We start from the raw sequence: 12,226 nt of genomic DNA on the forward strand, positions 1-12,226 counted from the left end.
TTTCTTAATGTAATTTTGTTGTTGTTGATATTTTGACTAGAAACAAAAATACTAAGTAAGAAGAGTGTTTTTGCAGTGTGAGGCCTTTACAGAAGGAGTTTAATTGACATGGTGTCAGGATAAGTTGGTCATATTCCGGCTCAGCTCCATCATCTGATCTGGATACGGCCCGGATCCGGCCGACTGCAGTAAACCTCGGGATAAACACAGAGACTAACATTAGCATAGATGCCATTCTTCTGATGATGTAACGAGTAAATCAAGTGTAATGGTAAGTTTTCCCGGATCCAGCTGACCTAGTTAATGCAGCCTAACAACCTGTTAAATAACCTGTGTGCGTGTGTGTGTGTGTGTGTGTGTGTGTGTGTGTGTGTGTGTGTGTGTGTGTGTGTGTGTGTGTGTGTGTGTGCGTGGTCTTCATTCTCTTTCATGATGTGACATCCTGTAGCGGAAGGACTGTGTGTGAGCGTGTGTGAACTACGTCACCCTTTCCTCTGCTCTTATTTTCAAACTTCACACACATACACACACACACACACACATGCCATGCCGAGTATGCTGGCATCAGATGCGGCTGACAGATTAACAGCGGTAAAATGATTCACTCCAGTGAGTATGAGAACTTTTCACATCATAATTATTTCATTATTTACCAAACTAATAAGTGTGTGTGTGTGTGTTTGTCATGTGTTTCGCTTACCACTATACGAATCAATTCAAAACAGCTGTGCATATAACGTGTGGATCCAACGGGTCAGTGTCTGAAAGAGAGGGGGAATAATACGAGTATAAGTGATCTCCATTCACCAACATTGACTTTCTCCTTCTCTTCTGTGTTTAGACCTCAAAGCTCTTTAACATTTCCTCTTAAATGGACATGAGAGCGAGTTTATTTTGAACAAAGTGTCCCTTTGACATTATTTGACTAATGAATCTCAGCGGACTAAAAACGTCAACGCTCTACACTGCAAAAAATGCTCTTCTTACTCTTTTTTTTTTGTCTCGTTTCTAATCAAAATATCTAAAAATTCTTACATTAAGAAACATTTACTAGACAAGTACAAATTATTGTCTTGTTTTGGGGAAAATAACTCAAAATGAAGAGAGTTTTTGCTTAAAATAAGATAAATAATCGGCCAATGGGGTGAGAAAAATAATCTTGTTTTCTGTTTGAATTAAGATTATTTTTCTCACCCCATTGGCAGATTATTTATCTTATTTTAAGCAAAAACTCTCTTCATTTTGAGTTATTTTCCCCAAAACAAGACAATTACTTTTGCTTGTCTAGTAAATACTTCTTGTTTTAAGAATTTTTAGATGTTTGGACTAGAAACAAGACAAAAATACTGAGTAAGAAGAGCGTTTTTTGCAGTGTGACGTTCCCATTTAAGATATGAAGATGGTATTTGTGAATGTACTCTGAAAGCTAAGCTTTTTAAAGGTTTTGAGAAGGTTATTTCTTGGTTATGTGAACGTTAAGCGACTGTTCCATTCTTCAAACATTTTGGAAGTGTTTCGACTTAGAGAGTTAGACAAACGTCCAACCAAAAATCATTTTAGAAAAACGTTTCACTCTAAAAAATGCTGGGTTAAAAACAACCCAAGTTGGACTGAAAATGGACAAACCCAGGAAACTGAGATGTTTTAACCCAGCTATTGGGTTAGTTTAAATGTTCGCTGATTTTTTTAGGACGATGTACAATGTATAAAAACTTTTTTTTTTTTTAAAAAAAGTTTTACGGATAACTTTGATAGGATGTTCTATTAACGTTACTAGAAGAGGGTTTGTTGGTAACGTTGAGAGAACGTTCCCAGAACGCTCCCCATTCGCTGATCTGTCATTCATCGGTTATTAAAGGGCCTTTAGACCCTTTTTTGAAGCTCTTAAGGCCGTCGCACACTGAGTCCGTGAAATTTTCGCGTTCGTTTTTTTTTTGTATTCGTGATCTGAAAAATTTGTCGTGCACAGAGACCTTACTCACTGAGTCCGATGCGTATTAACGAATGCGTTACGGGGGAAAACGCAAAACAATTCACTGTAAAAACATTTTTTAACTTACAAAAATAAGTAACCTGGTTGCCTTAAAATTTTGAGTTTATTGAAATTAAAAATTTGAGTTGATACACTGAAGGAAATTTGTTTAATGAATAGAAACTCAAAATATTATTGTATCTGAACCACATAAAAAATGTGATAAATCATGAAAATAGCACAATTTGGCTCCGTCATCACAAATAAAACACACTTTTTATATGTAATATGCTTACAAAATCTTTTAATAATATTATAATAAAGGTTGTCGAATCTTAAAAAATGCTTATTGAATTAAATCAAAATTTTAATTTCAATGAACTCAAAATTTCATTGAAATTTTTTAAGGCAACCAGGTTACTTTTTTTCTAAATATTTTTTTTACAGTGTACTAAGTGACTGTAAAAAATTATTTAAAAAATAAGTGACCTGGTAGCCTTAAGATTTTGAGTTAATTGAAATAAAAAACTTAAGTCATTACAATAAACATTTTTGAGAATGGACAACCTTTATTCGAATATTATTAAAAGATTTTGTAAGCATATTGGGTAAGTGTGTGTGTGTTATTTCTGATGACGCAGCTAAATTGTGATATTTTCATGATAAAATATTTTATGTGGTTCAGATACAATAATATTTTGAGTGTCTATTTATTAAACAAATTTCCTTCATTGTATCAACTCAAATTTTTAATAAAAAAAAAACTAAAAATTTGAAGGCAACCAGGTTACTTACTTTTATAAGTTAAACCAACAATATTTTTTCCAGTGTTGTGAGAATGATTTGTTTGTCCTGAGGAGATATTTGCTTCATCCACTCCTGCGATCGCACCTCATTATCAAGCGGGATTATCCAGAGCGAATCTTTATGATGTCAGGGGCTCAGTTTGAGCTTCGCTAGCGATACTGGAGCCACATATTAAAAAGAAGACCAACAATGAATGAGGGAATCAATTGATCCCCAACGAACATTGGCAGTATGTCTATGAATCTACACACACACACACACACACACACACACACACACACACACACACACACACACACACACACACACACACACACAGCTTTACAGAGACTTGATGTGCTATAATTATAGCTGTGATATAATAATATTTGTAGTTATTTTGCTAGAATAATATGTATGGTGGCTCTGAGTTGTCAAAACGTCTCTCAAAATGCGTTTTACGGATGCGAAAACGCAGAAAACCGAACCTGTTCCATTTTATTTTGGACGGACGAAAGTTTCGCAGGCAGTGTGCAAGCGATTGTCATAACGTCAGGTCGAGTTTATTTTTTGATGTGCGAAAATTTTAAAAGGCGTTTAGTCTCGTCTCGGACTTTTACAAACGTTCAGTAAAGAAGAAGTTAATATTAAATGGCAAATTTTAAACTGTGTCTTTCCTAATTCGGCAACGTTTCGTTATTAAATGAATCCGCTGCTTTAAAACAAATCGGTAGAATAAATTATTCAGTGAATTTTAAATAATGTTAATGTTTTAGTGTAAGATTAATTTTAATAGTGTCTTACTATTTTAATTATATTTATTCATTAAATATAAGTCATTTCTCAGACAGTAGTTTTAAAAAATATTTTAAAAATAAGTTTCCTGGTTGCCTTAAATTTTTAGTTTTTTTTAATTAAAATTTTGAGTTAATACAATGAACATTTTTGAGATTCGACAACCTTTATTAAAATATTATTAAGAGATTGTGTAAGCATATTGGGTAATTGTGTGTGTTTTATTTGTGATGACGGAGCTAAATTGTGCTATTTTCATGATTTATCAAATATTTTATGTGGTTCAGATACAATAATATTTTGAGTGTCTATTTATTAAACAATTTTTCTTCATTGTATCAACTCAAATTTTTAATTAAAAAAAACTAAAAATTTTAAGGCAACCAGGTTACTTACTTTTATAAGTTAAACCAACAAAAACCAACAATATTTTTTTTACAGCGTATGGATTTTTTAGATGAATTTAAGGAGTGCTGGTCTGGTCTTCACTACTACACTACAGCAGCATTTGAGTAAATCTAATTAGTTACTCTACACTCATAAAAATGTTGGGTTGTTTTAACCCAATGTTGGGTCAAATATGGACTAACCCAGCAATTGGGTTGTTTTAACCCAGCGATTGTTTTTTTTTTTAATCCTGCAGTTGGGTTAAATATTTGCTTAAGACAACCTAATCGCTGGGTTAAAACAACCCAATTGCTGAGTTAGTCCATATTTGACCCAACATCGGGATGTTTTTTACGCATAATTTTTTAGATTGTACTTAAGGATCTTTTTGGCTACATTGTAGCTGTACTGAGTATCAAAGATATTAGCACTACTTGACTACATTTTAGAAAAAGTAAATGTGCACTCTAAAAAATGCTGGGTTGTTTTAACCCAGTGTTGGGTCAAATATGGACTAACCCAGCAATTGGGTTGTTTTAACCAGCGATTGGGTTGTTTTAACCCAGCGATAGGGTTGTTTTAACCCAGCGATTGGGTTGTCTTAACCAGCGATTGGGTTGTTTTAATCCTGCAGTTGGGTTAAATATTTGCTTAAGACAACCCAATCGCTGGGCTAAAACAACCCAATCGCTGGATTAAAACAACCCAATTTCTGGGTTAGTCCATATTTGACCCAACATTGGGTTGTTTTTTACCCAGAATTTTTTAGAGTGTACTTTTTACTCCAATACATTCGTGTTGAGTAATGCGATTACGCATATTTTGCATGGCACCTAACTTTTTCTGCAGCAGTTTATTTTATGCAATAAAGAAGCGATATCGCTAGCACTAAAGGCACCGTATCGTGCACTCAAAAGAAATGATTGCATGATGCTGTTCACTTTATTTAAGTAGTTAATCTCGACTGAACACCATTATATCAGGTTTCTCGTTCAAATGTAACTGCTTCATGTTATATTGACTTAAAACCGTAACTCTTTGACATAACTTAATGTTTTATTTTCAAATAACATGATTCAATCAAGTACACTCTAAAAAATGCTGGGTTGTTTTAACCCAATGTTGGGTAAAATATGGACTAACCCAGCAATTGGGTTGTTTCAACCCAGCGATTGGGTTAAATATTTGCTTGGGACAACCCAGTCGCTGGATTAAAACAACCCAACTGCTGGGTTAGTCCATATTTGACCCAACATTGGGTTGTTTTTTACTCAGAATTTTTTTAGAGTGTAACCCAATCAAATTGGACTTTCCCTTCCCATCATGCTTTGCAAAGAGGCTGAATTCAGAGAGTAAATGTCTAATTAAAGTGCTATTTTATGCCTTTTTAACAAAAAGAGAAAATGGAGAGACTTTTTAATGTTTAATGTTATGTTGGTACACTCTAAAAAATGCTGGGTTGTTTTAACCCAATGTTGGGTCAAATATGGACTAATCCAGCAATTGGGTTGTTTTAATCCTGTGTTTGGGTTGTTTTAACCCAGCGATTGGGTTAAATATTTGCTTAAGACAACCCAATCGCTGGGTTAAAAACAAAACACATGCTGGGTTAGTCAATATTTGACCCAACATTGGGTTGTTTTTACCCAGAATTTTTTAGAGTGAATTTAAAAGTGTGTGTTATGTTTGTGTTTTAGGAGTTATCATTGTGGTGAAGTGTAGAGGATCTGATAATAACAATTAAATCTGTATTAATAACACAAAACAACTGCTGTGGGAAAGCCATGGATGTAACTAAACCACACTCTAAAAAAATCTGGGTAAAAAACAACCCAAGGTTGGGTCAATTATGGACTAACCCAGCAATTGGGTTGTTTTAATCCAGCGAGATTGGGTTGTTTTAAGCAAATATTTAACCCAACCGCAGGGTTGGTTAAAAAACCCAAATGCTGGGTTAGTCCATAATTGACCCAACATTGGGTTAAAACAACCCAGCATTTTTAGAGTGCATCTTCTGACCAGCCAATAAGATTATGTAAAAGGTTTTCTTGTTAAATAACATTTGTAAATGTGTAATTAAACCGGTTTACTTGTTATGGTTTTTGTTTGATATTCATTTTGGAATAATTGAACTTAATAGTTTTGGAGAAAATTAAGAATGTTTGAACTAAAAGGCATTGAATTAACCTTACGTACAACTTAAGTTAAGTGAAATAAACAATGTTCATTAAATTCAGCATAACCCAGTTACGCGGAACCAGTCGACATAAAAAAGTTAAGTAAATCCAACATATAATTTTTTGGAGTGTGTGTGTGTGCCTTTACTCTCACACACACGTGTCCACAGGGCTCCTTTACATGAAGTGCATTAGCAGGAGTTTGATATATGAGAGGATTTTACTTGACATTATGTTTAATTGTCCGCCTTATTGGCGAGAGCTTCCTGAAGGACATTGGCCTTCGTGTGCTCTTGAGCCTCGCTGAGAGAGTTTGGAGACGGCCGCTGGGTTCGGATTTATTTCAGTCAAGTCAACTTTATTTATCCACTTAAAATCCACACACACTGCAAAAAAACGCTCTTCTTACTCAGTATTTTTGTCTTGTTTCTAGTCTAAATATCAAAAAATTCTTAAAACAAGAAGTATTTACTAGACAAGTAAAAATCGTCTTGTTTTGGGGAAAATAACTCAAAATGAAGAGAGTTTTTGCTTAAAATAAGATAAATAATCTGCCAATGGGGTGAGAAAAATAATCTTGTTTTAAGATTATTTATCTTATTTTAAGCAAAAACTCTCTTCATTTTGAGTTATTTTCCCCAAAACAAGACGATTTTTACTTGTCTAGTAAATACTTCTTAATGTAAGAATTTTTAGACATTTAGACTAGAAACAAGACATACTAATCATTTTTTGCAGTGTGACCCAGATTCACACCTCTCACTCTCCCACACACACACACACACACACACACACACACACACACACACACACACGCACAAACACACACGCACACACACGCATACACACACTCTCTCTCTCTCTCTCTCTCTCAAAATTGTCGATCTGGAAAACTAGGAAAAATAAAATGTTGGGAATGTTGGCACTTCAACAAATGCTGAGATGGTTTTAAAAGGGATGATAATGGCTAGAATAAAAATAGAGTATACATATTATTAATCGGTAAATAACATTGAGATGTTTTCTGAAATATGGTCAGTGGGGGAAGCTCTTTGTGAAATTGGAGAAAATTACATGTTGATTTTAAATTTGTAGAATGCAATTTATTTTGTAACAAGTGTATGATTTGATGTAGAAAGACAAATGGTCGAATAAAGAGATTGTTAAGCCTCTCTCTCTCTCTCTCTCTCTCTCTCTCTCTCTCTCTCTCTCTGTCTCTCTCTCTCTCTCTCTCTCTGTCTCTCTCTGTGTCTCTCTCTCTCTCTCTCTCTCTCTCTCTCTCTCTCTCTCTGTGTCTCTCTCTCTCTCTCTCTCTCTCTCTCTCTCTCTCTCTCTCTCTCTCTCTCTCTCTCTCTCTCTCTCTCTCTCTCTCTCTCTCTCTCTCTCTCTCTCTCTCTCTCTCTCTCTTCACCTGAAGGCTTCACTCACTCACTCCTCATCTTTCTGGAAGTTTAGAGTCTGAGTTGTTCAGCGAGCGATGGGCTTCTGTTCAGTGGCTTTGTTGGCTGTTTTCTCTTCACCTTTTGTTGACAGGAAGTGTGTGTGGTTTGTGCAGCTGGTCATTGTAGCTCAGCTGAAGCCGCTTCACACACTCGAGCTCAAATGCTCTGCTCTTACACACACACCCGTCGAGATAAGGAGACACTGAGACTTTTGTGGTGTTAAAACTTACCAGTGGGGTCAGCAAAGTAAACTGTTCCTTAAAGGGTTAGTTCACCCAAAAATGAAATGTCTGTCATTAACTCCTCTCCCTAATGTCGCTCCACACCCGTCAGACCTCCGCTCATCTTCACACACAGTTTAAGATATTTTATATTTAGTCCGAGAGCGTATGCAAGTGTATGCACACTATACTGTCCATGTCCAGAAAGGGAATAAAAACATCATCACAGTAGTCCATATGAGACATCAGTGGGTTAATTAGAGTCTCTTGAAGCATCCGAAATACATTTGGGTCCAAAAATAACAAAAACTACGACTTTATTCAGCATTGGCTTCTCTTCCACGTTTGTGTTCAATCCTCAAATAAAGATTCAAACGGTTATGAGTCAGCGAATCGATTCATGATTCGGATCGCCAATGTCTCGTGATTTCAGCAGTTTGACACGCGATCCGAATCATGAATCAATTCGCTGATTCATAACCGTTTGAATTGCTGTGTTTCTCTCCTGCAGATCAGTCCATTCACTCCATCTTCTGCTGCTGCTGCTGTGCTCTACAGACCAGGTATGATATGCACACACACACACACACACACACACACACAAACACACACACACTTGAGAAGATGAGGGTCTTTCGTCAAAGCAGCGTTTCACACTTATGCAGGTCTGCAAACTCTTATCTTTACATCAGTCACCCGGTGCACTTTCAGTTCGTTATTCTTTATTCTGTAAAAGAAAACAATTGAGAGCGTCGTGCAAAACCTTCAGTGCTTCCGCAGGGCTCCGGCCCACATCCGGGCCGCGCCGAATACACCAGATGTGGGCCGGAGAACTTCGACCCCCTGCCAAATTATAAGCCCTCTCTTTGAAGTCGCCACCTGATTGCCTAAACCGACCAATACCAGAACATATTGTGTGTGTGTGTGTGTGTGTGGGCATGTTTTTGTGACATATGAGGACCCAAATGTGTATAATGCCATGGGTATGACACAGGTATTACAGGAGAGGGTGAAATATGAGGACATTACCCATGGCCCCACTTTACAAAAGGCTTATAAATCACACAGGAGGAGTTTTTATGAGAAAGTAAAAATGCAGAATGTGTGTGTGTGTGTGTGTGTGTGTGTGTGTGTGTGTGTGTGTGTGTGTGTGTGTGTGTGTGTGTGTGTGTGTGATGGGTAGGTTTAGGGGCAGTGTGTGTGTGTGTGTGTGTGTGTGTGTGTGTGTGTGATGGGTAGGTTTAGGGGCAGTGTGTGTGTGTGTGTGATGGGTAGGTTTAGGGGCAGTGTGTGTGTGTGTGTGTGTGTGTGTGTGTGTGTGTGTGTGTGTGTGATGGGTAGGTTTAGGGGCAGTGTGTGTGTGTGTGTGTGTGATGGGTAGGTTTAGGGGCAGTGTGTGTGTGTGTGTGTGTGTGTGTGATGGGTAGGTTTAGGGGCAGTGTGTGTGTGTGTGTGTGTGTGTGTGTGTGTGTGTGATGGGTAGGTTTAGGGGCAGTGTGTGTGTGTGTGTGTGATGGGTAGGTTTAGGGGCAGTGTGTGTGTGTGTGTGTGTGTGTGTGTGTGTGTGTGATGGGTAGGTTTAGGGGCAGTGTGTGTGTGTGTGTGTGTGTGTGTGTGTGTGTGTGTGTGTGTGTGTGTGTGTGATGGGTAGGTTTAGGGGCAGTGTGTGTGTGTGTGTGTGTGTGTGTGTGTGTGATGGGTAGGTTTAGGGGCAGTGTGTGTGTGTGTGTGTGTGTGTGTGTGTGTGTGTGTGTGTGTGTGTGTGTGTGTGTGTGTGTGTGTGTGTGTGTGTGTGTGTGTGTGTGTGTGTGTGTGTGTGTGTGTGTGTGTGTGTGATGGGTAGGTTTAGGGGCAGTGTAAGGGGATAGAAAATACAGTTTGTACAGTATAAAACCATTACGCCTATATGGAATGTCCCCACAATTCACAAAAACAAACACGTGTGTGTGTGTGTGTGTGTTCTCTCTCTGAAGCAGCACTCGTGTGGATGTGAAGCCCAACTCCTATCAGGGATCCGTCCGTATGGTACACAAGCGCTCCTTCATTTCTGTGTGTTCATTCTGTCGCTCCTCCATTGGTGTGTGTGTTCGTTCTGTCGCTCATTGGTGTGTGTGTTCATTCTGTCGCTCCTCATGGGTGTGTGTGTTCGTTCTGTCGCTCCTCATTGGTGTGTGTGTTCGTTCTGTCGCTCCTTCATTGGTGTGTTTGTTTGTTCTGTCGCTCCTCCATTGGTGTGTGTGTGTTCGTTCTGTCGCTCATTGGTGTGTGTGTTCTGTTGCTCATTGGTGTGTGTGTGTTGGTTCTGTCGCTCATTGGTGTGTGTGTTCTGTTGCTCATTGGTGTGTTCGTTCTGTCGCTCATTGGTATGTGTGTTGGTTCTGTCGCTCATTGGTGTGTGTGTTGGTTCTGTTGCTCATTGGTGTGTGTGTGTTGGTTCTGTCGCTCATTGGTGTGTTGGTTCTGTTGCTCATTGGTGTGTGTGTGTTGGTTCTGTTGCTCATTGGTGTGTTGGTTCTGTTGCTCATTGGTGTGTTGGTTCTGTTGCTCATTGGTGTGTTGGTTCTGTCGCTCATTGGTGTGTGTGTGTTGGTTCTGTCGCTCATTGGTGTGTTGGTTCTGTTGCTCATTGGTGTGTTGGTTCTGTCGCTCATTGGTGTGTTGGTTCTGTTGCTCATTGGTGTGTTGGTTCTGTTGCTCATTGGTGTGTGTGTTGGTTCTGTCGCTCATTGGTGTGTGTGTTGGTTCTGTTGCTCATTGGTGTGTGTGTTGGTTCTGTTGCTCATTGGTGTGTTGGTTCTGTCGCTCATTGGCGTGTTGGTTCTGTTGCTCATTGGTGTGTTCGTTCTGTCGCTCATTGGTGTGTTGGTTCTGTTGCTCATTGGTGTGTTCGTTCTGTCGCTCATTGGTGTGTTGGTTCTGTTGCTCATTGGTGTGTGTGTGTTGGTTCTGTCGCTCATTGGTGTGTTGGTTCTGTTGCTCATTGGTGTGTGTTCTGTTGCTCATTGGTGTGTGTGTTGGTTCTGTTGCTCATTGGTGTGTTGGTTCTGTTGCTCATTGGTGTGTGTTGGTTCTGTTGCTCATTGATGTGTGTGTGTTGGTTCTGTCGCTCATTGGTGTGTTGGTTCTGTCGGTCATTGGTGTGTGTGTTCGTTCTGTCGCTCATTGGTGTGTGTGTGTTGGTTCTGTCGCTCATTGGTGTGTTCGTTCTGTCGCTCATTGGTGTGTGTTCTGTTGCTCATTGGTGTGTGTGTTGGTTCTGTTGCTCATTGGTGTGTGTGTGTGTTGGTTCTGTCGCTCATTGGTGTGTTGGTTCTGTCGCTCATTGGTGTGTTCGTTCTGTCGCTCATTGGTGTGTGTGTGTTCGTTCTGTCGCTCATTGGTGTGTGTGTGTTGGTTCTGTCGCTCATTGGTGTGTTGGTTCTGTCGCTCATTGGTGTGTTCGTTCTGTCGCTCATTGGTGTGTGTGTGTTCGTTCTGTCGCTCATTGGTGTGTTCGTTCTGTCGCTCATTGGTGTGTGTGTGTGTTCGTTCTGTCGCTCATTGGTGTGTTCGTTCTGTTGCTCATTGGTGTGTTCGTTCTGTCGCTCATTGGTGTGTGTTCTGTTGCTCATTGGTGTGTGTGTTGGTTCTGTTGCTCATTGGTGTGTGTGTGTTGGTTCTGTCGCTCATTGGTGTGTTGGTTCTGTCGCTCATTGGTGTGTTGGTTCTGTCGCTCATTGGTGTGTGTGTGTTCGTTCTGTCGCTCATTGGTGTGTTCGTTCTGTCGCTCATTGGTTAGGCTCAGCGGTCTCAGAAGAAGCTGCCTCCGTCTCCGCCTGAGAATGATGATAGCGGAGTGATGAAGGTGGTGGCCAAGTATGACTTCACCGCCAGAGAGAGCTCAGACCTCACGCTTCAGCGCGGAGAAACATACACCATCCTCCACAAACAAGACCAGCTGTGGTGGAGAGCCAAAGACAGACATGGGTGTGTGTGTGTGTGTGTGAGAGAGAGTGTGAGAGTGTGAGTGCGTGTGTGAGAGAGTGAGTGAATGTGTGAGTGAGTGAGAGAGAGTGTGAGAGTGTGTGTGAGAGAGAGTGTGAGAGTGTGAGTGTGTGTGAGTGAGTGTGTGTGAGTGAGTGAGTGTGTGTGAGAGTGAGTGAGTGTGTGAGAGAGTGAGTGTGTGAGTGAGTGTGTGAGAGTGGGTGAGTGTGTGAGTGAGAGTGAGTGAGTGTGTGAGAGAGTGAGAGTGTGAGAGTGTGAGTGTGTGTGAGTGAGAGAGATTGTGTGAGAGTGTGAGTGTGTGTGAGTGAGTGTGTGTGAGAGTGAGTGAGTGAGTGTGTGAGAGAGTGAGTGTGTGAGAGTGGGTGAGTGTGTGAGTGAGAGTGAGTGAGTGTGTGAGAGTGTGTGAGAGTGTGTGAGAGTGTGAGTGTGTGTGAGTGAGAGAGATTGTGTGAGAGTGTGTGA

At 39.8% G+C, this 12,226-nt stretch overlaps 1 protein-coding gene across 3 annotated transcripts in view; it reads left to right on the forward strand.

The window, feature by feature from the left end:
- The first annotated feature begins 239 nt into the window (after nucleotides 1–239).
- The window catches only part of txk (TXK tyrosine kinase), a 57,292-nt gene continuing 45,305 nt past the window's right edge, over nucleotides 240–12,226 (forward strand). Inside the window, exons 1-5 of one of the 3 annotated variants that reach the window (XM_067445384.1) lie at nucleotides 240–271; nucleotides 449–609; nucleotides 8,292–8,343; nucleotides 9,757–9,805; nucleotides 11,559–11,746. In XM_067445384.1, coding sequence (XP_067301485.1) covers nucleotides 597–609; nucleotides 8,292–8,343; nucleotides 9,757–9,805; nucleotides 11,559–11,746 — 302 coding nt within the window. In that variant the 5' untranslated portion in view covers nucleotides 240–271; nucleotides 449–596. Of the gene's footprint in view, nucleotides 272–448; nucleotides 610–8,291; nucleotides 8,344–9,753; nucleotides 9,806–11,558; nucleotides 11,747–12,226 lie in introns of those variants that run through there. The other 2 variants (XM_067445383.1, XM_067445385.1) reach the window with 2 other exon arrangements.

This window comes from Pseudorasbora parva, chromosome 6 (assembly GCF_024679245.1).
Source record: "Pseudorasbora parva isolate DD20220531a chromosome 6, ASM2467924v1, whole genome shotgun sequence".
NCBI lineage: Eukaryota > Metazoa > Chordata > Actinopteri > Cypriniformes > Gobionidae > Pseudorasbora > Pseudorasbora parva.